This window comes from Podarcis liolepis (genome assembly GCF_965112155.1).
Source record: "Podarcis liolepis genome assembly, chromosome: 12".
NCBI classification, from domain to species: domain Eukaryota; kingdom Metazoa; phylum Chordata; class Lepidosauria; order Squamata; family Lacertidae; genus Podarcis; species Podarcis liolepis.
Genome location: NC_139563.1, coordinates 34,723,495 through 34,749,128, shown reverse-complemented (window position 1 = coordinate 34,749,128; position 25,634 = coordinate 34,723,495). Strand labels below are relative to the sequence as shown.

General features: G+C 39.8%; 1 protein-coding gene across 1 annotated transcript in view; it reads right to left on the bottom strand.

Annotated features, from left to right (window-relative positions):
- Nucleotides 1–25,634, bottom strand: part of DNAH11 (dynein axonemal heavy chain 11) — a 143,719-nt gene that overhangs the window by 42,359 nt on the left and 75,726 nt on the right. Inside the window, exons 51-61 of the mRNA XM_083467740.1 lie at nucleotides 24,699–24,892; nucleotides 23,621–23,783; nucleotides 22,533–22,656; nucleotides 20,889–21,031; nucleotides 19,142–19,303; nucleotides 11,941–12,174; nucleotides 10,526–10,672; nucleotides 7,370–7,483; nucleotides 5,448–5,591; nucleotides 4,863–5,045; nucleotides 3,359–3,460 (exon numbers count right to left, since the gene is read on the bottom strand). Coding sequence (XP_083323866.1) covers nucleotides 3,359–3,460; nucleotides 4,863–5,045; nucleotides 5,448–5,591; nucleotides 7,370–7,483; nucleotides 10,526–10,672; nucleotides 11,941–12,174; nucleotides 19,142–19,303; nucleotides 20,889–21,031; nucleotides 22,533–22,656; nucleotides 23,621–23,783; nucleotides 24,699–24,892 — 1,710 coding nt within the window. The remainder of the gene's footprint in view (nucleotides 1–3,358; nucleotides 3,461–4,862; nucleotides 5,046–5,447; nucleotides 5,592–7,369; nucleotides 7,484–10,525; nucleotides 10,673–11,940; nucleotides 12,175–19,141; nucleotides 19,304–20,888; nucleotides 21,032–22,532; nucleotides 22,657–23,620; nucleotides 23,784–24,698; nucleotides 24,893–25,634) is intronic.

Genomic DNA, 25,634 nt, shown 5'->3' with positions numbered 1-25,634 from the left:
ACTCCTCCCCATATTTTTCCAGTTGCCTTTGATTGTTTTTCCCCTGCAAAACTTGTGAATCATCATGCCAAATTCAGCTCATCAGCTGTGTAGGGCAATTCACCAACAGCTTAATAAACTTCTTGTTCTTTTGTGCCTGCCTCTGTCTTCAAAGTAAGGTGGGATTGTCTTATATTAAGCAGGTCCTAATAGGTGGTGGGCAATGCATGGCTCTGTGGGTTGCAAGTTGTGAGTCTTGGAACTGTTCTTTATGATTCAAGTGCCAGGTTGGATGATGTTGGGATAGGGTTTTTTAAAACAACAACAACCATGCAGCCTGTACCTGGGTATGCCAGAATGCAATTCAGGAAGATGTAAATGTAAATGATTACATGCTAGGGCCATTTAACGCTTCTGAGCTTTTCATTTCCTACAGTCAATTGACAGTGAGGAAGGGCTGAGTGCAAATGGACTGCCAATGTTTTATGTGCCTGGGAGGTGAAACTGTTGGAGCCATTTCACCAACAGTTCTTCGCAAGGTGACGGAATGCTCCAACAGGAAGAGAAGTATCTCCTGAGAAATATTTTGCTCAGTATTAATTGAACCAACACCACCAAGAAGGAAAGGAGGACTGGAAGGAGCAGAGCCAGAACCTATTGCTTTCTTCAACAATATTAAAACCGAATCCACAACTGAGTCCAAAATTCTTCACCACAAAAAATGTATATTATATGGTAGGGCTTGAGATTCTCCAGCAGTCTGGGGTGTCTGTGAAACTGAAGATTCTCACATAATTTATCAGCAAAACACTTTTCTGTGAAACTGGTCCAGTCCCATGAGTTCACCAAGGTTCCACATAGTAGTGTACTAATATCTAGCAGTGTTGTTATCCATAGTCAAGTGTCCTCTAAGATTTACCTACAGGTACCATTCAACAAAAAAGGGATGCGGGTGGCGCTGTGGGATAAACCACAGAGCCTAGGACTTGCCGATCAGAAGGTTGGCGGTTTGAATCCCCACGACGGGGTGAGCTCCCGTTGCTCGGTCCCTGCTCCTGCCAACCTAGCAGTTTGAAAGCACGTCAAAGTGCAAGTAGATAAATAGGTACCGCTCCGGCGGGAAGGTAAACGGCGTTTCAGTGCACTGCTCTGGTTATCCAGAAGCGGCTTAGTCATGCTGGCCACATGACCCGGAAGCTGTACACCGGCTCCCTCGGCCAGTGAAGTGAGATGAGCGCCGCAACCCCAGAGTCGGTCACGACTGGACCTAATGGTCAGGGGACCCTTTACCTTTACCTTTACCATTCAACAAAAGGTACTTTCCAGTGTTAATGAAAACCTTCCTACCAGATTTAACCTTCATTCTCTCTTCTAAGCATGGCTGGAGATTAGGAATTAATTACGCCTTAACTGCCCTTTGAAAACTCTCGTTTAATTGTCAGTTTTGTTCCTGGGAGGCTTTAATAAAAGATTTACCCCCTCGGAGGGGGGCGGGACTTTTCATTTTAAACACAGAAGAAATTAATTAAAGGCACAGTAGCTCTAAAATTGTTGAGGACTTTTCTTTAGGAGCATTCCAGCATGGGAGTCTGGGTTAGAATGCTGGCACACCTAGGCACACACTTCTGAATCGCTGGTTGCTAATCCAGTGATTAATGTTATATAGTAAAACAAAACTAAAAACCAAAACTTAAGATTTGTGAGAAGACGGCCTGGTATATAGCAGTTTTACAGTCAAAAAGAAGCCAGTTTGGGAAATCCACCCAAACCTTTCTAGATTATTACAGACCAGACTGAAGAGTGAATTTCAAAGCAACTGAAAGCTTTGGTTACAACTGTTTGGTGTTATTTCATTGTTTTTTGAGTTTGAGAAATATGTTTGGGGAAATTGAGGCTACAATCCTGAACACCATTAAAAGGGGATTATGCCCCAATGAACACAGTGAGGCTTACTTCTGCATAAAACGTGGATGTAAGAGCATTCCGAGGGGGTTGTGTTGCCCACCCTACAGTCTGCTCAGAGACCTCTTACATCCATAGGTGAATTGCACTCTAAAATATGCTTTAACAACATTTATTGCCTCTAAATGTGAATAGACAGTCTTTGGATACTGGTGTGCAATGTGGTACTAAATGCAGGGGCTCTCCTCAGTCATTGCGAGGGTACACAGGCCACAGCTTAAACGTTTCTGCACCACATAGATAGAGGCAAAGTTTACATATTAGAGACGTAGAAAGAGTTGTGTAGATTGAAATAAACCTTTTGAATCATGGAAAATATTTTCATGGAAAGATTTAAAAATAATAATATCCGTTTCAACAACATTAATTTTGCTGTTGCATACAGCTGACAAGGATTTAATTTGTCATTTTGAAATATATTTTAGCAGGCATTAAAAATGAAGGGTTGTTAGCACAGTGCCATCCAAATTGATGATGTGTTATTGATTACCAAGTAATAGCTGCAACATTTATTAATCATTACAGAAAATTACTAGGTAAAAAGAATACTTCTGTATGAAAAATTAGAACCATGCTTTCCCAATAGAAAAGCACTGGTTTATGGGACAGGATTCCATTGGAAATCTATAAGATGGGGACGACTACCTGTGACTCTATTTTTCAAAGGCGTTAGGTTTGCTGAACGATAGAAAGAATAGTAGGCCAATAAATGGCAAACAGACATAATGCTGAGGGATGCATTGAGAACTGAAGGCCAATGAGAAAATGGATCAAGTATTGATAAAGGATGCTACTTGATAGAAAAGTTACCACCATACAAATGTACAAGGCACAGCATCTAATCTCATTATAAGCACTGGCAGAGAACTCAAATTAAGGAGTGAGGAATGGGCTACATAGTTGAATTTGAAAGTAGCTGAGATCTTTAATTATATTTTGAAAGGGTGGGTAATCAAAATAGCACACAATTTATCTTGCAAGTAATAGGAGGTCATATCCCCCATGGCTAGAATTTGCTTTGAATTAATCTAGAAGACGACTAGTTTTGTATCTTGCACATTTGCAAAAAGTGATCAATAACAATTATATTTATTTAAATAAATGTATATTATGTTAATAATGTGGCTGAATGGGTTTGGGGGGGGGGAATTCTCTAATTCCATGTTAAAAGATTCAGTGCCCACCCCAAACAAAAAAAGAAGATATATTCAATTGGTTTACGGGGGGAAATGCAATAACGCCCAATATAACTATATCATATATTAGACACCAAAACAATAGCTTCATAACCTGGCGGGGCTAGAAAGCAGTAAAACACCTTATCTTTACAGACAGCCTCTGTGCATTGCCACAAAGAATGCTAGCTTGTTAGATTTGCTACGAAGTAGTGCAAGATTAGGATTGGAGTAAGGCCTACCCCGAGTTTTTTCCTGATGGCTTCCAGCTTTTCAGTAGCTGCTGCAAGTTCAGCATTTGCTTGGGCCAATGCTTGGCGTTTTGGCTCCACATCACAGTATACCTGGGAATTCCAATATTAGAAATTCTTAAAACTATGATAACACAAAAAAGTTTTAACAAGAAGTGATGAAACGCTCATGTTTTTTATCGCAAGGTGATCCACCTTCAGTTGTTTCCACAGTTTATTAGACAATATTTCAGCCGGAATTGATTGCACCCTCCCTTCTTTTCAAGTTTTCAAGACGCACTTGCAAGTCATAGGAAGAAACATCACAGAATAGATAAATTGGATGCATTAGATAAACATTTAATTAAAAGTAACGTCCTGGAATATGATAGATAACCTAACACTTGTATTTCGGTAACCATTTGCTATCAGATTGCTCTGCATTTGTTATTTGGTGCATCACAATCTTAGCCTCCAATATGAATGGAAGTCTTTTCCTTCCTTTGTTGAAAAGTCTGATGTCTCCAGGGGAGGCTGGTTTATTAGGACAAACAGAGCATTGGCCCACCAACTTCAACCTGCCCCCCGCCCTTGCCTGACTTCTTATTTACACCCTGCCCAGGAGAATGGCACTGCCTGTTCATTTCCTCCTCCTCAATCTCTGTTTTGCCTTTGTAAAACTAATCAGGGAGGAGGGGGCAGAATGAGTTGGTTTTGCCTGTCATTGGCTGCAATTCTTTACATCATTAGCTCTAGCTCCACCTACTGTTGATCTCCTTCTACCCTACCCATGCCATTCACTCACCATTGGTTTTCTCTCGTTACATTGCAAGGTGCTTTATGAACCCAACACCCTATCCTTGTGAGGTTTAAAAGATGGTGTACATGAAAGGATGGTGGCATGATGGTTTTTTTTAAAAAAAATAATACTGGGTTGTATCCAGACTGTATCAGCTATTCTTTAGCCTCACTAAAACCAAGTTAAGGACATGCTAATCATGCCTGATTTAAGTCTCATTGCTTTCACTGTACCCACACACATATCACAAGGTTGGTTTCTCTGTGTTGTGCCATAGTCTGAAAACTTGGCTTTGCCATGCTGTTCTTAACATTCTAATAGAGTGCAAAATACTATTCAGCATTTCCATTGTGCATTTAGAGTGTTCAAAGTGTTTCACATACATTATTTCACTAATGATGGTAACACCCCGATAAGGCATTTTCCAGCGCTTTTGAGGCTGAGAGATGGGGACTTGCATAAGACCGCCTGGTAAGTTCATGGTGAAGAGAAAGCTTGAACTGAACTTGCTCACATATCTTAGCAGCTAGATCATAACTTAAGAGGGACATCCATTTGATATGTTCTAATAAAAATAAGTTACACAAAGTTTGTACCCTGTGCAACCTTCATCTTGCTATTCTCTGCTGAAAATATTGCTTCTCCAATGAGCGGCCACCAGAGACCTAAGCTATTTCCCCAATTTATTTCTCCAATTGCAACAAACACATTCAGTACCTCATAGAATTTCACTATGTTGATAACCCAAGCACAGAGGCCAGCTGCTGCAAATGACTTAGTGCGAACCAGGTTTGGGTTGAATTCCGTGTCTTTCAAGTAATGTTCTTTGACCACTTTTAGACAATTCCCTGGGATGTGCTCCTTGTCATAGTTAATTAAAGCTTGCAAGAATTCATCAACCTGGAAGGCAGTTAATGCACTTAACTTATTATTGTTGAATAACACTTCAAGCCTGCAAGTTGATTTCAAAATACAAAAGGTTAAAACCCAAACAAGCATAGTGACCCCCGTTTTTAAAATAGCAAATAAGTATTGATCTAAAAAGTAAGTCATTTTATGCATATGCACTTGCAAATGATAAGTAGAATCCTAGAAGCATAGAATTGTAGATGGAAGGGACCACAAGGATCATCTAGTGAACTCATTACGCAGGAATATTTTGCCCAACATGGGGCTCAAATTCACAACCCTGAGGAAGTTTACTCCTGTGTCTCAATATATACATGAACATTATTATTTAAGTTCAGAGTCATATCATCAGGTTGCAACGCAGTTTACAGATGGTGATAATGTTGCAAGAACCTTTCCCATGAAGAGTCTAGCTGCATTCCAGGTTCGGTCTTTTGGTACTTTCCCTTTATTCGCCAGTAGGACCATTACAGCAGCTGTAACGTTGGTCACTGCAATTGGTGGGTTAGGGAAGGCTTTCAGTTCAGAAAGGTTCACCTGAAGAACAGCAACAAAGATGGTGTTGAAAGAAAGCCAAACGCATGCTGCTGGGAGAACAAAAAGCATTGTGACAACTTGAAGAGATTGGCCTAAGTATGCTTGTGGAATGCTGCATGCACAGAGGTGTGTGGGTGGCATGGCTCAATCTGAGGCATTCCAGGGGCAGCCAGGGGCGGCCTTGGATCGGTTGACAGTCAATGTAACTGTAGCCTTATTGGAGTTCACCAATTGGGTCTGCGTTGCTCCGGAACAGGAGGAAGGAAGTCAAATGACACCAAGGGTTGGTTCAGAGAAAGAGTTATTCATTTCTGCTCTTCGGAACAGCAGAAAGGCACTTGCGTGGTCAGTCCACAGCAAGTCCAAAGAAATGAGAAATTTCATGCAGTATATATATCCTCCAGGCACCCTCTCCCCCCTCCCCCAGGAATCCAACCACGTCAGCCTATACGCGCAGGTTGACATCACATATGTTCCTGCTCCGGTATCCTTAACCATAAAAGGGTATTCCTTCCTGTACTTCTGACCATAAAAGGGTATTCCTTTCTGTACTTCTGACCATAAAAGGATATTCCTGCTCCTACTCTTATCTTGGAGCAAGAGGTCACCAACTCCAAGAACATACTCTGGCGCTGTTCCCGGACTAGGTCTGTGCATCAGGACGTAAGATAAGACCTAGAGTGTCATCCCTATTCCACTGGGACAGCCAAGGTCATCCTTGCCGTGACTGATAAAGGAGAGAGCTGTGTTCTTGTTATGCATTTGCTCAACGGCTCAAGTTTATGCATTTTAGAAATGCTAAGAAGAAAAGGGGGGTTTTGAGTCAGTTTTAAACTGACTACAAAGAAACCCATTTCTTCACAGCTACTGAGGAAAGCTACAGAGGGGATAAAAGACACAAGCTCCACCTTCACCTTGCACCCTAGCTGGCAGAGTTTTGGAGATGGCAGATTGCCCACCAGTTAACTCCTGTCCCAATCCCTCCTATGATTGTTCCGTAACTTGGCTATCTGTGATCCCCTTCCTCTACTAGAGCTGAAGATGTCTATACGTAAGAGAACAAATGAAAACTGTAAGAATATAACAGGTGTTATTGTATCAGAGCAAAAGATCACACAGTACAACACTCTGCACCCAATATATAGTCACAACTGGGATGTCACTGTTTCCATGGTTGCATAAGAGATACTGTCTAAGTTCTAATGGGGAAAAATATTAATTGGTTTGGATATTTTTGTGTTATTAATTATACTGCTCTGTATTTAACTAGGATAAGCGTATCACATTTTATCACACAGTGGAGCTAGAAGCTTGTTTGTTTCATGCAAGTAGATGCAATTTCAAATGGAATCTGATGCAAAAACTGATCGCTAGAATGGGTTCATGAAGGCTTTCAACTTTCATTAAAACTATCAAATTGATACACGTCATTGTCACAAAAGGTACATTCCAAAACACAGAAGTGTTGAAAAGATTACCCAGGGCAAATTAATATGCTTGGAGCGCTGATAAAATGCAACATATCCAAACTGAAGAAATGCTGTTTGGATGCCATGAAATAATTTAATATAGCTTGGCATTCATTACATGAAAAATGGAATAATCTGGAAAGACCGACAAAGAGAAAAAGACTCCATGAGAGCATGAAAACTACGCTAGTAATCATCCCAAACTACATTCTTGGAAAAGCGAGCAGGCTGTATTTGGGGTGGCGGGGGGTGGGAATTTGCAGTCAACACATCACATGGCAGACAACCATACCACAGTTTGCTATTTACCTTATTAAGCGTATTTAAAGCTGCAGTAGCAGCCACCAGGGCAGGTTCTGCTTTCACCAGGTCATCCTCACACTCTTTCTGTTTCCGAGATACTTCTGCTTGGATGGCAACAACCTATTTGAACACACACTCTTAAGTTTTGATTAAGGCAGCAATCATGGAATTAATTACTTCAAAGTAGGCTTCAATTAAATCAATTGAGACTTAATTCTGAGCAAACATGGTTAGGAATAGAATGTAGGGAAGGCAGTGAGTACCTGACATTGCAGTATTGCTAAAGCCATTATTAAAACTAATGTATTTATCATGTTCTGTACATGATAAACCACTATTATTTCAACAGGTTAAAAAAAAAAAGGGATGACCAGTAGCATTAAAATGTTTCTGGATCTCTGTAGTTGAAAGATACATCTGTTGCCCAATGCCCTCTTAATTTGAATAAATTATATTGTTTAATCTTTGTAGACCAATTTAAGCCTTTTAAGGCAGTTTTAAATAATAATAATAATAATAATAATAATAATAATAATAATAATAATAATAATGATGATGATGATGATGTTATCATTTATACCCTGTCCATCTGGCTGGTTTCCCAAGCCACTCTGGGCTGCTTACAGCATATAAAAATTTGTAAAAACATAAGACATTAAAAATTGCCCCAAACAGGACTGCCTTCAGATGTCTTCTAAAAGTCAGATAGTTGTTTATTTCCTTGACATCTGATGGGAGGGTGTTCTACAGGGTGGGTGCCACCACCAAAAAGGTTTTAAATTTATTATAATCAGTGATATGTTGATCATTCATTTTGAAAGTGTTTTTGGCAAGCAGTTAAGAAAATATATGATGAGATTATTTTGAGGGTCACAAAAAGTAAGTCTTATTCTTTAAAGTGTTGACAGGATATTATCTCCTGAAAATCACACTATGTGCTGAAGCTTATTGCTTCAAAAAGTGTGTTTTGAAACACGTCAACAGCATCCCCCAGTCCTAACACCATCAGAACAATACCAAATAACAGCAATCAGAGGCTCAGCAAGGGAGGGAACCCTAGTACCTCGGGTTACATATGCTTCAGGTTACAGACTCTGCTAACCCAGAAATAGTGCTTCAGGTTAAGAACTTTGCTTCAGGATGAGAACAGAAATCGTGCTCCGGCGGTGCGGCAGCAGCAGGAGGCCCCATTAGCTAAAGTGGTGCTTCAGGTTAAGAACAGTTTCAGATTAAGTACGGACCTCCGGAACGAATTACTTAACCCGAGGTACCACTGTACAGAAAACAGCGCTCAGGTTGTTGGTGAGTGCCAGGCACTTTGGTTCTATCCTGTCAGTTTTACACAACCTGCAGTGACTGCAAGTTTGTATTCTGAGGTCAATTCAAGGCGCCGGTGTTGACCTTTAAAGCAGGAGTAGCTAATGTACAACTGGTGGGTCAAATCTGACCTGCCAAGTCACAAATTGTGGACCACCTGCTTGGTCTGTACAGTGATCCCTAGATAGCAGATATGCTCTCTAAAGAGTAGCCAGAGGGGATATTTGATCTTGGTGCTAAATTCCACAGCACTGTGATAAAAGATAAAGCCCCCTGCCTGCTCTTTTGAGAGGAATAGGCAGCATTTTCCCCACACATCATCCCTGGAATGGGTGGAAACTCTGCCTTTTACATTTTTCAGTTGCTAGAGCTGGGGTGTGGAGGGCTTTAAACGCTGGATTTGTGGGTGCAGGAGCTGCAGGTGTGCTTGGGAGAGTATGTATGAGTGGGGCTCTGAACATCATAAGAACAGAGTCAGTCCTAAGACCTAAAATGGTGTTCAGAGGCATACTGTGGTCACTGATGGTGTTCATCTCTACATCTTGTGGGAATTTAACTATGTACCATGTGAAGAAGCATTTCCTTTAGTCTAAACCCAGTGATGGCCAAACTTGGCCCTCCAGCTGCTTGGGGACTACAACTCCCATCACTCCTAGCGAACAGGACCAGCAGTCAGGGATGATGGGGATTGTAGTCCCAAAACAGCTGGAGGGCCAAGTTTGGCCATCACTGGGTTAGACTCTAACTTGAATCTTTCAACACTCAGCTTCATTGGATGACCCCATGTGCTAGTATCACGAGATCCTACTCATGCAGTAAGGCTTCACGGCAGCTCCCAGCCGCTGCCAAGCTATTCCTGATGGCTGGGGGATACATCAGCAGGGTGTGGGATGTGGCACAGGGCCTGTAGCAGGAGAGTTTAAAGGAAATACGGGGAATGAGTGGAAATGGCTTTTGGCTCATATTTCCTAAGTTGTTCTGGTTTACAAATCATTAGGTTGGGAAATAGCAAGATGTGACACTTTCTTTTTTTAATCATACTTCCTGTATGTATCTAGTCTTATGTAACAGAACTAAAAAAGTACAGTGGTACCTCGGGTTACATACGCTTCAGGTTACAGACTCCGCCAATCCAGAAATAGTGCTTCAGTTTAAGTACTTTGCTTCAGGATAAGAACAGAAATCGTGTTCCGGCGGCGCGATGGCAGCAGGAGGCCCCATTAGCTAAAGTGGTGCTTCAGGTTAAGAACAGTTTCAGGTTAAGAACGGACCTCCGGAATGAATTAAGTACTTAAGCCGAGGTACCACTGTATATTGGTTAATGAAGCCAAATATAAGTAATGTTAATGTGAAACATGAGTTCAGTATGCAGAAGGACACGGAATCTGGACAGTTAATGCTGAACCCTAGAAAGTACATCACAGAATGCAAAATTTGGAAGTGAAACTGCAGGTCAGTGAAATGGACTTCAAGAACAATTGAGCTGTTCAATTGAACTAAAAAAAAAAGCCTTTAAAAACCTGAAGTGCTCAGAGATGACTCTCTGACCTTTACTGTATTACATACAGGCCTGATTCCCAAGATCCCCATCCATTATATGCTTGAATGAGTTCAGTGCTTATTGTTCTTTCATATCATTAAAAGAGCTAAAAGGTTGGAAAAATGCATAATGTAAAGAAAGGTCAAGTGGTAATCATGGTGTGAAATGTTGAAACATGTGTAAGTATAATAATTCTTTAGATTTTATGCTCCCTGGAGAGGTAGGTGTTCAAAATTGTTCACCTACAAAGGTTTATTATGTACTAAATATAGCTCAACAACACTAAATTGTGGAATTGCACTGACCTTTTGCTCCTCTGCATCAGCGATGGCCTTTTCCTTGCTCACTTTCTCAGTCTGAAGCCCTATCTTGGTAATCAAAGCTTCAGCATCTTGATTTCTCAGTTGCAGCTCTGCCTCTTGAGAGGCAAGTCTGTGTTTTAAGTCCTCCACCTAAGGAACAGCAAAGGTATTAGTTTGGAACAGGTGTTTCTGGAAACTGTGTTTAGTAGAGACAGCTTTCTGAAAAGGTGGGTTCTCAACAGCTGGATATCAATGAGAGCGTTTTTGTGACTATTAACTGCAACAAGACCCCAAGTAATGATTTGATCTGCCTTAATTGCTTAATAAGTGAACACTGTGGGGCACACTTTTTTCTTCCCTTCCCTTTATCCGTTAAAGAAATGCATACTTGCCTATCTTCAAGCAGTTAAATGAAAGCACACAGAGCTCCCAGTTTTAAACGACAGAATGAACATCTAAACCAGGTTTACTATTATATTATTGGTATGTTTCATACACTCATAATCACCGGACTGAGACTGTGTATTAATTGAAGTATTGATTGCTAGTATTACACTCTACTAAAAGGGAAAGTTACCTGCACAAAGCTGAGTAATTTATCATTTCCCATGGAGAACAGGTCTAATAAAGAACATGAGTTATGATAACTAAATAAAAACCCCATGTTCAGAGGTGGTGTATCACTGGATATCAGTTTCTTAGGGAACAAACTATAGGAGAAAGCTCTTGCCCTCAAGACCTGGTTTATGGGTTTCCCAGAAGCATCAGCCTGGCCTCTTCTGGAAGCAGAGAAGGTGATGGAGTAGAATATTAAATGGGCCCTTGCTCAGATACCCAACTGGAGTGATACTTGGAATGAGACCTACTTTCATGATAAACCATGGATGTATTAGCTGCCTCTGGGACAAACCTGGATCTCTGAAGTGAAGGGTGGTCAGTCATGCTGCCTGGGGTTCCTTTAGCTGTACAGTAGTACTTTGGTACTCAAACAACTTGGCTCCCGAACAAATTGGCTCCTGAATGCCACAAACCTGGAAGTAAGTGTTTCAGTTTGCGAATGTTTTTTGAAAGCCAAATGTCTGACACGGCTTCTGCGGCTTGTGATTGAGTGCAGAAAGCTCCTGCAGCCAGTTGGAAGCTGCGCCTTGGTTTTCTAACCGTTTCAGAGTCAAACGGACTTCTGGAACGGATCAAGTTTGAGAACCAAGGCACCACTGTATATGAATAATTATATAGATCTACACCAAGCTCTTGGACTTACATATTATTATTGTTGTTCCTCTTAATTTCATTTACTGTCCATGAGGCACCCTGGAGCAATTTACTATATAAAGCAATTTGCAATTATATAAGCTAGCCGCTGCTATGAATTGTGATTAATTACTGCTACTGTTTATTACTACTACTACTATTACTACCTGAGAAGCTGTTGTTTTCAGCTTCTGAATGCCATTCACAAGGTGTTCCTTGTGCTGGGACATTTTCTGGATTTTCTTCTCCAGGAGGTTCTTATAAAGCATGATTTGTTCCAGAAAGCTTTTGGGAGTTGTATAGTTGTATCTCCTCTCATTCAGCCGAAACTTTGCACTCATCTCATTTACACTGGTGTGGGCATAGGCCATGAAACGGCAAATAGAGTCATGAAACTGTGGCTGAAAACATAAAAGGGCATGAAAGGGCATTTAAATTTCAAGTGTTAAAAATTCAGCTAACGAAATATATAGCCAACTGTAGCAGAAACTACTGATTCTAAGACAAGTATGCACAAACATATGAATTTTAACATTTAAAAGTACCTAGACATTTATAAAACATTATTTTTCATTATATGTATATTGCATATTTATGTACAGTATGTCTCTACATGTGTGAGACACCCACACCCACACCCCACTTAAAATGCTGCACTATCAATGTAAGCAATTTCCATTTTGTCCTTTGTGACTTCTACCATACTTAACTTTCTAATTTGTAGAATCACATCTCCCTCATTTTAATGATTATTTATTGCATTCAATACAAGATGTACCCAGTTCAATTAATCAGGGGAAACTTAAAAATCAATTAATATGAATTAAATGAGCTACTGCAACTCTTAGAAAAGTCACACATAATTTACCAAAGAATTGTCAATAATACTTAGGAGAGCTTTAGGAAAATTACTCATGAGCGGTTGTTGATACAGCTAAACGTTTCGAGCCAGCATAATTAATATTACAAACAGGTTCATTTAGACAACTTGTAATTTATCTCCGAAACAAAGCTTATTTTTAAACACAGCTTCGTTTAAAAAGAGCTGCTTTTAAACTACAGTAATGAGAGTGCAATTTAAACACACGGAATCAGTATACAAGTTGGGTGCAAAGTGACCAAACTCCCGTTTCCCCAAAGAAATGTTTTGTCTATGTTCAAATAACTTTTTGATGAGACCAGAATCCGCCTTAGAGCTTAAGAGGCTAAATTACTCAGCCCATCATTTTCTCTCTTTTGCAGGTGCCCCCCCTCTCTCTTTCTCTCTGCCATGGGGACTTTCTTACAGAACGACTGGCTTCTTCCCAACCATGATCCTTATGAGAGACCTTTAAGCAGCAGTTCCGAAAAGCCTTTGGTAACAACAGTTTCATTTTAAAACCAGCCTGGGTAGTAGCTGGTGGTTCCGGTAGAGCTGGAAGTGGCTTGAGACAACTTGTCCCAGTGGGGCAAAATAACTATTGTTGTCAAGCTTAACAAAATGGCACAGCATGGGAGGCATGCTGGGCCAGAGAGCAGCTGGTTGTAATTCACACTGTTTTTCAGAAAACCCTAATCGTTCTGAGCAGACCTCTTTGATGATTGGTCTTCCCTGCATTTTCAATTTGTCACTTTCTCTTATGATAAGGTCAGCAGTGACAGCACTTCCTGACATTAACAGCTGTGGCTTCTAAAAGGGTCATTGTGGAACTACTAATTGCAGTAATTTCATTAGCATAAATTATTTATTCTGCCGTTCATTTATCTCCAAGGTTTTGGTGGTGTTTTGTTCAATACTACACCTTATTCCTGCCCCCCCCCCCCGCTGTATCAGCTCCATCAGGCAGCAAGGCAAACAATATGATTAATGCTAATTTGACCCTTTAAAAAAAAAGAATTATGCAAATTGCCCCTTTTTATTTAACTCTGAAGGATTAAACAGCAGTAAACCAATAACCAACACAAATCTCCTCTAAATAAAATGTTTTAAAATGTTCCCAGGGACAACTAGGAAATCCTTTAAGGTCTGTTTTTCAAACATATACACATGTACATGCTCACATACACACAGACAAGCCCTGATCTAGCAAGCAATTAGAACTAAATTTCCATGCATTGATATCCCTTTGAAACATTTTACCATACACATAAAAGGATGAAGTATGGAGCAGGAAAGCCCTGTAGCCAGCACCTGTTGCCATGTCTGCAGTATGCTTTAGAACCAGGATGCATTGCGACACAGGTGGTTGCTGCCGTCTGATAATTAGCTGCTTAGGTTAGTTTTGAGGTACTGATTCCTGGTGTCCTTCTTCTTCCCTGGCCAGTGATTGGATTAACTGAATTTATTTTGTTTCATGTTTCCGTCATACAAGAATATGGTATGTAAACTTGTTGTTTAATTTGTATGTTACTTAGTTTGTATATGGATTATGTTACATCATGTTTGTTTAATTTAAAGTATGCACGGCTGACGAAGCCCGGTTGGGCAAAACAAGGTATTATCCTGGAATCCTTGTCATGCCATACCTTCAAGTATCCAATCTGATCCAATATCTACATGTGCCATATCTTCAAGTTTTCCATCTAATCTGATATCTGCATACAAGGAACGTTAGAATCCTCAAAGCAGCGATACGTGGAACATCATAAGCATACCATATTGTGGTTATTGCCAATATGCCAATTTAGGAACCGAATCGACTTTATCTCCTGACCACCCATGGGACTTTAATTTCTCTTGATATGCTCTCTTTGCATGATGTGTTGGTCTATGGAATTACACTTTGTGAGATATTATATGTTGAATTGTGTTTGAAATAGAAAATACGTTGTCAAAAACGGCAGCAATCACCGGCAGAGAAGATCACCAGAGGCAGTAGTAGTATGAATGCAGCTCATTGTTATGAACGGAGGCCAAATGGTTTTCCTTTGGACTTTTATCACAGGGAGGAGTTCCACGCAGGCAGGCATCACCAATCTACATGTGGAGTTCCTCCCAGTTCTGATGTAAATTTGCATGCCGACTCACATGGGAGCTCTATGTGTACATTTTTCATGTAGGCAGCAACACTGTCCCAGAATTCCATTCAAAATGCAAACTTGGTTGCGACGTCTCATTTTGATTGATTATTTCATCCTCCCAAACTTCCAGCCTGCCTTGATTTTTTATTTTTTTCTTAACAGTGTCTCATTCAATGCAATTACCATAGCTTTGCAAATCATGGGGTTGGGTCAATTAGAAGTTGACTCTAGGTTCTACTAATGAATTTAATTATAGATCTTGAATTTGTTGTCGCAAGTTTACTGGATAATGCAGCTCATGCACACTAATGACCATTATATGTGGTCAACTGTCCTTTAAACAAATGAAAATAAAAGGTTTCCCCTAGATATCTAAAATCAGTGTGGAGTAAATTGTAAAATAAGAGAGAAAGCCACTCTACATCCATCAATCTTCATCTGACTGAATACACTAGAGAAAGGGAGCAGGAATTTTATTTCCCCCCCAAGGAGTTTACGTATCATTTTTTAAATTTGCTATCTAATAACCCTCATGCATAGTATCTTTTGATTTTGATTACACCACTTTTTCATCTCATCCCTCTTTTTAAAGGAAATTTACTTCCTCAAATCAAGGCACCGAGTACAGCTTTACACCTCCCCATTATTTCTCCCACTACCTGTTACGCCTGTCACTATGTTGAGAATAATGCTCCTGTTCCTTCTTTTAGCCTTTGAGCGCTGTTGTTGATTGGAGGCTAAAAGAAATGGGCAAAACCCAGACTCCATGTGCCCTTGGGTTAGTGGTGCTGTGCTGAGCCAAGCATGAATCAATTGCTTACTCTTCTACCCTCAGCTATGGAATACCCCCCTTCCCAAAGGCACCTTCTTTCAATCAATATTTTTGTGAGCAGGTGAAGACTTTTCTTCTTCTTCCAGGCCTTTAAAAAATCTATGTTTTTAGTGTTCTGAACCATTGGTTATGTGCCATATATTTCTAGTTGCCTGCTTTTATTCTTCCCTTTGCTGTATTTTATGCTACTAAATTTTAAGTTGTATGTTACCATTTTATTTGTGAGATGCCCAAAGAAGTGTGCCATAGAGTGGCCTCATTATTATTATTATTATTATTATTATTATTATTATTATTATTATTATTTACTATATTTCCTATATATAATAGGTACATTATTAAAACAGGATGCAACACTGCCTGCAGGTTAATTGAAGAGCTGCTACATTTCACAAAACCCTTAGAACTGCAAAATCAGTTTTGTGCAAGCTCTGAAGAGGCAGCTTCTCTCTCTCTCTCTCTCTCTCTCTCTCTTTCTCTCTCCCCCTCCCCTAAAATACTTAAGACAAGAACAATTTAAGAATTGGAAAAACATGGCTTCCCTTTAGCAAAACCGTATCTTGGGGTTCTGCTGTACACCTCAATTCCTTCTACAGGAATTATCTTTGTAGGCCCCAATTAACATTTTTGTTGCTGCTGCTGCCATATTCTTCCAGGACCTCTCTCATTCAGTTCATGCCATGCAGGCAGTTTCTCACAAAAGTGACTGTACTCAAAACATCAGTCTAGTTCCACCTAGCCACTCAAGCCACTAGCACATCCTGAACCACAAAACAGGTAATTTGTTCTGTCAGCACAAGCACTGAAACAAATAGAATTATGTCGTGACAATAAGATATAAAAACGATGCTGGCTGCCAATTTGTGCTTGCAGAGGGGGCAGGATTTGCAATAAGGTATGGAGCTGGGTCTGCAAAATATAGGAAGAGTGTGAATTTTGTGGGGGGGGGACTTAGTGAGGGATTTAAACTCTGATGGGAAGCTTATTAAAAATGATGGAACATAGATTAATTTTAATTTCCATCTAGATGTCCATAGCCTATTGTATCATAAAGCTTAATAATTTAAGAGCACTCCCTAATTAAAATCTAAACTGAAGTGACACTCCACGTTGGCTAAAGTATCGGTATAATATCCACTGTTTTTAAAGTATGTATTTCCCCCTTTAATCAGTGAGGAGTGGTTCATAATTTTATTCTCATTCTTACACTCAGAAAGGCAATAGATTCTAGCAACAAATTTATCCAATACATCGACGCAATAGTGTTTTGTTCAGTAAGGGTACCTGAACATCTCTCTTGAGTTAGGAACCCAACTAGGCTGCATCACCAACATGTATGTCGCTGGATCATTAACTTCAGTGGATGTAAAATGGCATGTGCAGAATAACATCTGTAGGAAGTGTCATGACTTTCCTCTTAACTGCTACAGTTGCACTAGCCCTCACCCAATACTATAGGTTTGCTAGTGTACACCATTACATCTGCAGGGCTTACTATGTACAGTATTTACCTTTGATTTCCAGCATTAATAATTGCAGTAACTAACTTCTGCTAGGTTTATCAAGGCAATCTTCAGCGACGACCTTGACCAGTATTCATTGTAGGTAGCTCTTAACATATTCAGTTTCTTTCCTAAAATTTGTTTTATTTTGAAGCATTGCTAAGAGGGAGAGGTAAGTCTGGCATATTTTCTTTTTTAAAGGAATATGTAAACATATATATGTTGATAAGCATCCAGAGTTTCACATACTGGGGGAAAAACCCCCACATAGAATAAAAGTAAAGCTTTGGGAAGCCCAGAAACTAAATGTACTCAGAAACGGAATGCATCACAAGAAATGCCAGCTCTAAATTTCTGAAAAACTGCACTAATATTCTACACTGCCCTGAACAGAAAATAAAGACAAGTCTCTCCATGGCCAGTAGATGTCATTGGTCACTCTTCGTAATATCAGAAAAGCTGTTTCACAGCTCAATACTGGCAGCAGAAGAGGTAAAGGAATTAAAACTAAATTTCATACCCCAGCCCTCTTTTTGACTGCTTTCCAATCATTTGGTATTATTGCATTTAGATGAAATGGAAGTTGTTGGTTGGTTGGCTGGTTTTTTTAAAGTATCATTTCTCACAAGAAGGGGCATTACCCTGACCACTGAAATGGGTTTCTTGCTGAAGTTAAGTAAATACATTTACCGAGCACCGATCAGTTTACGCATTTGCAGAAGCATAGCGTGGATTTATAATTGCTGTTAAGACCAGACCTTTAATGGCTGCCTTTGTAGCATTGCAACAGTGTCTTTCTGCCACAAAATTCTCTTTTCTAGGACAGGAAAGCAATGAACTACTGAGAACTGATGCATGCAGCCCACTTGAAATTCTATACTTCCCATCGTTACAAATTCCTTACATAAACTTGTTAGCATCACAGCAAACAGATACCAATGCTACTGAACGCTCACTGCTATATCAAACTAAAACACTGGAATAATGGCCATAACAAAATATTTATGGAAGAAAATTCTGATTCATTTCTAGAGTGCTGTTTTTTCAAGTTCTTTAACTATACAGTAGAAATGCCTTCTATAGCAGGAACTGAATCTTCTTTTACATCAGTCTCTGTCATCAGCACCAGTATTGATGTCAGGTCATTAATATTTGGCTTTCCTCAATGGTTAATCACCTTGATGCAAATCTTAACCTTTCTTGAACTTCCCATTCCTGGTCAAAGTTGATCCAGGGGGAAGTCAAATGATGAACATAACAAAACACCTTGTAGAGATGGAGGACAATGTTTTATGAGCATTTCTCCATCTGGCTCTTTATCACCCTCAAGAGAAAGCTGGTGTGTGTGTGGGGGGGGGGGGAACTAAAGAGGAAAATGAAGCTGAATAATTGATAAGCTTTCATTATAACATACAGTATTCAGTTCTGACTTTGATATTTTTTTTTAGATTGTAGTTATTACATCTTGCAAAAATCTGCAAGAAAAGAGAAGACAAAATGTTGTCAACTTAGATGCCCTTTTAAAGAGAGACCTGAGTTCTCATATTTTTATGCACAGCTTTCTAACTTTGGAGAACCTTAGAAAGTGGGGGGGAAAGGTCAGAATTAAATCACTGCAGGGTTGCAATGTTCAATTCCTTCTATTTTCAGGTATTCAAGTGCATTTGTTTAATTGCACACAAAAAAACCCAAACCCCCAAACACGCCCCCACCAAAAAAAAACTTAAGCAAAGCCCCTGAATTGGTAGAGTTCCATTTCAGTGAGATTGCTAATAGTTCATGTACAGATGTTGGGATCATTGTACATTTTGCCTTAAAAAAACAAATTCTCCCTATTTCAAACTGTCAAAATTGCACTGAAGAAACTGGCTGCACAGTATTAGGTAACCGCCATGAACTCTGCAACCTTAAATGAAGACAAATATGAGAAGAAACAAAAAGGATTCTGCCCCCCCCCCAGCTTGTCCATGATTGATCTTCCAGAGAGCTGTGCTGCTGCTTTTGCATATGACTGGCAAGTTTGAAACTCTGTACCTTAATCCCAGGCGCCTCCTCAATGAACCTCCTGCTGACGGACTGCAGGGCCTCCTGCGGCCACTCATGAAACCAGTCAATAGCTGTGCAGTTAACTATGGCTGGGAACTTCCGAGCTCTAACTCTCAGTGTGGAACCGACAGGAGAGAAACACAGAATGATCTGTGCAGATGAGGAGGGAAAGAAAGAAAGAATGAAGTATATTACATGGCGATCAAAGAGAGAGGAACTCAGTCAACTGTGGTGGCAGCGAGCCACTGCAATCAGGCTCACAAATGAAAATGCAATTTACCTAGCAGCTAATGAATTTAGGCAAATTAGGGCTTTACACCCAAAAAACAATGTTTTATTCACTTGCACTGTGCTTGATGCTTCACCAAAAATCTTCCCACTTGTGGGTTACCTCCCCACCAAGGTCCAGTATCAGTTAATGAACTTCATATTTATTAATCAACAAAGCAAAATCCTAACAATCATATTCAGTCAACAGAGCAATCAATTTGACATAACACCACTTCTTGGGTTTCTGATCCTGTGCAGGGTCAGTGTGATCCGAGATATTTAAATAAACAAATATATTCCTATTTGGGTGAGTTTTTGGTTTTGATGCAATATATCACTGCCACCCTCAAGATTTTCCTAATAGGAACCGCTTTTTTCTAATAAATTTTTATAATAAGAACTAGATAAATGCCCATATATTTCCAAATAATCCGGTAAAATTATGCTTTGCTGTGCCTCACATCCTAGACACTTTGAAGAAAGTCCAACAGATTTAAATAGAATTTAGCACCCAGTAACTGAAGTCCTAAGTCACAACAGACGTTCTCCCCTTCCATCAGTACATGTTGTCTTCCAGATGTTTTAACTAATATCTTCTGCAACACACAGTCTCTACTTTAAAGTCTGAATAGATACTTCCTATAGCTGACTCTGGAAGTACTAATTTTGCACAGTGGGACACCTGCAAAGCAGTAGCAAGGCAATGCACATTCTGAAAGCAGTTTCTAAAAAGCTGTTAAAAATAATGAAGTCATGAGTGAAATTAGAGGATCGAAGACAATGGAAGGAAGGAGTTTAGAAGAGATATATGTTACTATGTACACCCCTCCTCCAAAAAGCAGTAGCTAGAGCCAAACATTTTGAGAGCCAAAATTTCCTCCATATAAAACATAAAAACCAAACAGTCTTCTTGAAGCATTGTGTGATATGGAACAGTTGTCCAAAGTAAGGCATAGACCAATTTCAATTGGAAAAAAAGTTTTACTGTCATGTTAGTGTCTTTATTTTGCTGCATACTGCCGACATTATCCTCACCCCAAGGACTCTTAAAAATGCAGCCAGGAAACAGTTCTATAATATATAGCAGGTGGAGAATGCTGTCTTTACTATCATAGAGTACTGTGCACACATCAATAATTTCTGGCCACCAGAGTTCAAGGAAGTGGTGGACAAACTAGAAAACAATATGGCAACGTATACCTAGAAATCATAGCTTATGGAAGATATCAAAGACATTGGGAATATTTATCCCTAGATGGGCACAGGCAAAATGTGACACAGAAAACTTAAATCTTGAAAACACGGGTTCTGAATTTGCTAGACACTAAACACAGAGGAAAGGAAGATGGCTTTGTACGGTGTTGTAATATCTATGGCGTTCATATACCTAGTATTTAGCTGTTCATCACTAGTTAAAAATAAGTTGAGTATTCTTATTTATAACCCCAGATCCATTGTTTCTTACTTTTAGCTGCAGTCGTACTCTATCTAAAAAGAATCTCCAGCAGTTTTCTCTACTGTCAATAACACCAAGTCCCCGTATCTCACTCCTAATTCCCGCAATTATATCATCCATATCTTCATCACTGAATAGATCTGGAACTTCTCCTACAATGAAATAAAAAACGGGGGTGAAGAAGTACCCACAATTACAAAATGAACACAACCAAATTACAAGTTTCAATATGTTTTGCTCTTTTGGCTCTAAACCTAGAAACACTTTTTAAATTTGGCTGACTCTGGTAACAAGTGTCTGCGAAGTGGCATTAGATATGGGTTAACCCAGTTTTGCTTTAAACTACTGTTATATCTGTATTGAGTTTTCTACTAGTTTGTCCACCTTGTGATCTTTAAGATAAAGGTAAAGGTACCCCTGCCCGTACGGGCCAGTCGTGTCTGACTCTAGGGTTGCGTGCTCATCTCGCTCTAGAGGCCGTGAGCCGGCGCCATCCGAAGACACTTCCGGGTCACGTGGCCAGCGTGACGAAGCTACAGCTGGCGAGCCAGCACCAGCGCAGCACACGGAAACGCTGTTTACCTTCCCGCTATAAAGCGGTACCTATTTATCTACTTGCACTTAAGAGTGCTTTCGAACTGCTAGGTGGGCAGGAGCTGGGACCTAACGGCGGGAGCTCACCCCGCCGCGGGGATTCGAACCGCCGACCATACGATCAGCAAGTCCTAGGCACTGAGGTTTTACCCACAGTGCCACCCGCGTCCCACTGATCTTTAAGATATCTTTAAAACATGCAGTCACAAATCTTGTATATTTAATAACAATTCCCTTGCCACAAACATAAACAGCTCCATTCTAGACCATTTTGTTTTGGAAAATGTGCCTTGCAAAACTACAGGTTAGGACAGGCACCCCCAACCTGCGGCCCTCCAGATGTTTTGGCCTACAATTCTCATGATCCCTAGCTAACAGGACCAGTGGTCAGGGATGATGGGAATTGTAGTCCAAAACATCTGGAGGGCCGAAGGTTTGGGATGCCTGGGTTAGGACATCATCATGGCTCTCAAATATGGTTTCTGTAACGTCTCTAATATTACTATAAAAATTGCCTCTCTTAACCGGAAGAATATGTTGATGGTATTATTTAATAATAATAATGACAGTAATAATAATAATAATAATAATAATAATAATAATAATAATAATAATAATAATATACCACCTTATACCTGAAGGTCTCAGGGTGGTTCACAGAAAATGCTTAACCTAACTAAAATGCTCTCATTTAAATCACTACGATTTTACCACTATTGATCAAAGCACATGTAAAAACTACCCTGTCCCACTTTCTGGCATGATGGAGTCAATCCATTCAATCAGTGTAAGTGAATCAATATAAAAGAAACACCTACAAATGGAACTTGCACCTATACATTCCATGACCTTGATATTAGCTTCTGAAGAGCAACATTGTTTTTAAGCAAAGTAGGCACAATACCCAACTTAGCTGGGTTAATACACTTTTTCCCAAAGGACATCCTAGCCATACCAGAAAGCATCTCAAAGACAAATAATCTCCTATTTAAAGTTCATTGAAACGGCAGATAATTTGTCATTGGGAGGATCTTTCAAGAAATGTGTAGGTCTAATCACCTGATGCCAACAAGTCATTAATCAGCACAAGAAAGCGTTCATCTGGAACTTGAGCATCTGTCAGCAAAAACACAGTGGGAATGTTCTTGGCTCCCGTCTTTATATACAGATTGGCAAGATCTACCTGTAAGGAAAGTAGGCAATCATTCATGTTACAATAAAATGTTGAAACAAAACTGGGTGGCACGGTAACCAATGTGAAAATACATGCCACTTGAGAGCTATTCGCTGCTGTTTAGCATCTTTGCTTCATTTTCGTGGCATATCCTTTTCCAGAGGATTTTTAAAACAAACAAACAAACAAACCCAGATGTGTTTTAAGATACCAGGTGAAGAGAACTGTGGTTTGATAAGTTTGCAAGGAAAAAAGGAAACAAGCAGTAATCAATGAAAGAAAATCTTTCCCCTAGTAGTCAGAAAATTGTTATTAATGTTCTGCCAAACAAATCAGCATCAAGAACACTTCAGTCGTATTAATAATGCCTGTTTCATGGGCTGGAAGTATTTCACTGCATACTCAATTTTATTTTCAGGAGAAATATCAAAGGGGAAAAAATGCAGAGCTAGGTACACAATTCAGGTTATTTGAGCAACTGCTTAGGGTCACAAGACATCTTTGCAACGGTGCCTATTAAATATTCTCCAGGTTGTCAGGCAGACCTTATTAACATAATCAGATCCCATGCAGTTCAGCAAGTTACCCAGCCACATAGGTGGGGTTCATCGCATGGGTCTCTCTCATGGAATTTGTATCCCTGTCAAAGTGGGAGTCGGTCAGCAATAACTCACAAAGTGCCAATGAAGTTAACTCTTTATTTAAAGAAACAAAACAGCTCAGGACAAGATATCATAGCAACTCTTCCCAGCAGGTCTTGCCCAAATAAAGATCCCTGCCTTCCCACCGCTTACAATAATTTATGGTGGGAACAAACTAAGTAGTAACTTTTCCCAGCCCCTGGATGATACCTTCTCACTAGCACCACAAGCCACACATTAAGAATGCTTTACTTCAACCCCTCAGATTCTAAATAGCCTGCTTTCAAGCCTAGCAATTCTGAGGGCAATTATGTAATAATTGTTGTTTTTACCCTGAGGTCTTGAATTGTGTAGTCTTTCTTCAGTGTAATCTGAAACACTTCAAGAGATCCAATATAGGCGGCCAGTCTTGATAAGCTTTGTTTTCCACTGCCACCCACTCCAATCAAAAGCGCATAGCCACGAGAGGACTGCAAGATTCGGCTAATGCGACATCTGATGATGGAAAAGGAGCAACATGACTAATGGCCACAGAAGAGTTATTTTATCTTTAATTTTTTAAATATTTTGAAAGCACCCTTCATCTGATGCATTTTAAGGGGGGAGTGTATAATAAATGTAGAAATTAATTTAAAATACATTGACACACCTCAAAACATACATTCAAACAATTTATAGACTCAGAAGCAACAAAAGACTATAAAACTAAAAGCAGGTTGAGGCAATATAACCCTTAGAATGCCACACACACACACACACACACAGAGTGGTACCTCAGGTTACAAATACTTCAGGTTACATACGCTTCAGGTTACAGACTCCACTAACCCAGAAATAGTACCTCAGGTTAAGAACTTTACCTCAGGATGAGAAAAGAAATCACGCTGCAGCGGCATGGCAGCAGCAGGAGGCCCCATTAGCTAAAGTGGTACCTCAGGTTAAGAACGGACCTCAGGAATGAATTAAGTTCTTAACCAGAGGTACTATTGTACAGAGAGAGAGAGAGAGAGAGAGAGAGAGAACCTGCTGCCAAGGAGATTGTAATTGTGGAACCAGCTGTACCTTTATGGAGAGGGAATTTTGAAGCTACGGCAGCACCGCAGAAAACAATTCTATTAACCGCATACTACACCAACTGTTCTACATGAAAGTGGTGCAGTAGCAACATTTTGTGGCTTTCTCCTTGATATTCTACATACAAAAATGGATAATTCCAAGCTAGAATTTACAAGTTGTATGTGAAAATTTTGTTCTGTTTTAACCTACTTTCTAGCAAATGTATTTTAAATTATAGTTTGTAGTGTTAATGTTTTTATGTAAACCATGTACAATGTTTTTTAATAATATGTAGCAGTAATAAAAATAAACGAACTTTGCTGAATTCAGGCCATAGACGAGACATTTACTTACACGTGTTGTATAGCATCCTCAAATAAGACTAAGTTCATAGATGCATTCAGTTCATTGTAGTTCTCTAGAGCCTCCATAAGGATGTTTCTTAGCCCTTCCCAATCCTTGACAGGCATATAGTTAGGCTCTGCTACACCATTTGCAAAATGACAGTAAATAAGTGGTTGCTGGAGAAGAATGTGATCGTCCAGATCCTATTAAGTTGGCAACATAACATCAAAAGGAGAGACTGAAACACAGGGATACACATAACTTGGAAATGCATTGCTATTCACCCTACCTTAAATGTGCAGAGAATGCCCTACATCCTGCCAAGATCAGAGGTTGTTACTCAGCATTATAAATAAATAAACAAAATGTGTCAGTGTATTGATAGCATCCAACACCAAAATCCTGGACGACCTATCCCAGTAGTTTCATGTAGCTGTTAAGAAGTATCGGAAACAAGATGGAACCCTGCAGAGCCTGAAAAGCCAATGGCCAAGGGGTTGAACAAAAGTCATGAGATAAATTCAGTCATCTCTGAGTATAATAAATGGATTCAATGCCCAATAACATAGAATCAGGATTCAAGATAACCTAAACAAGATTGGAGAACTGGGCCAAAACTAACAAAATGAATTTCAACAGAAACAATTGTAAGGTTCTGCACTTAGGCAGGAAGAATCAGATGCACATATATAGGATGGGGGACGTCTGGCGTGACAAAAGTACATGTGAAAAGGATCTGGGGACCTTAGTAGACCACAAGCTTAACATGAATCAACAGTGGCATGCAGCAGCAAACAGGTAACACAGTTCTAAGCTGCATCAACGAAAGTATTGTGTCCAGATCAAGGGAAGTAATAGTACCACTTTATTTTCCATTCTAAGTCTTCTTTGCTAAGTTTCTTTTACTAAATCTTCCTCAGCTTGCTAGTGTTCATCATTTGTTTC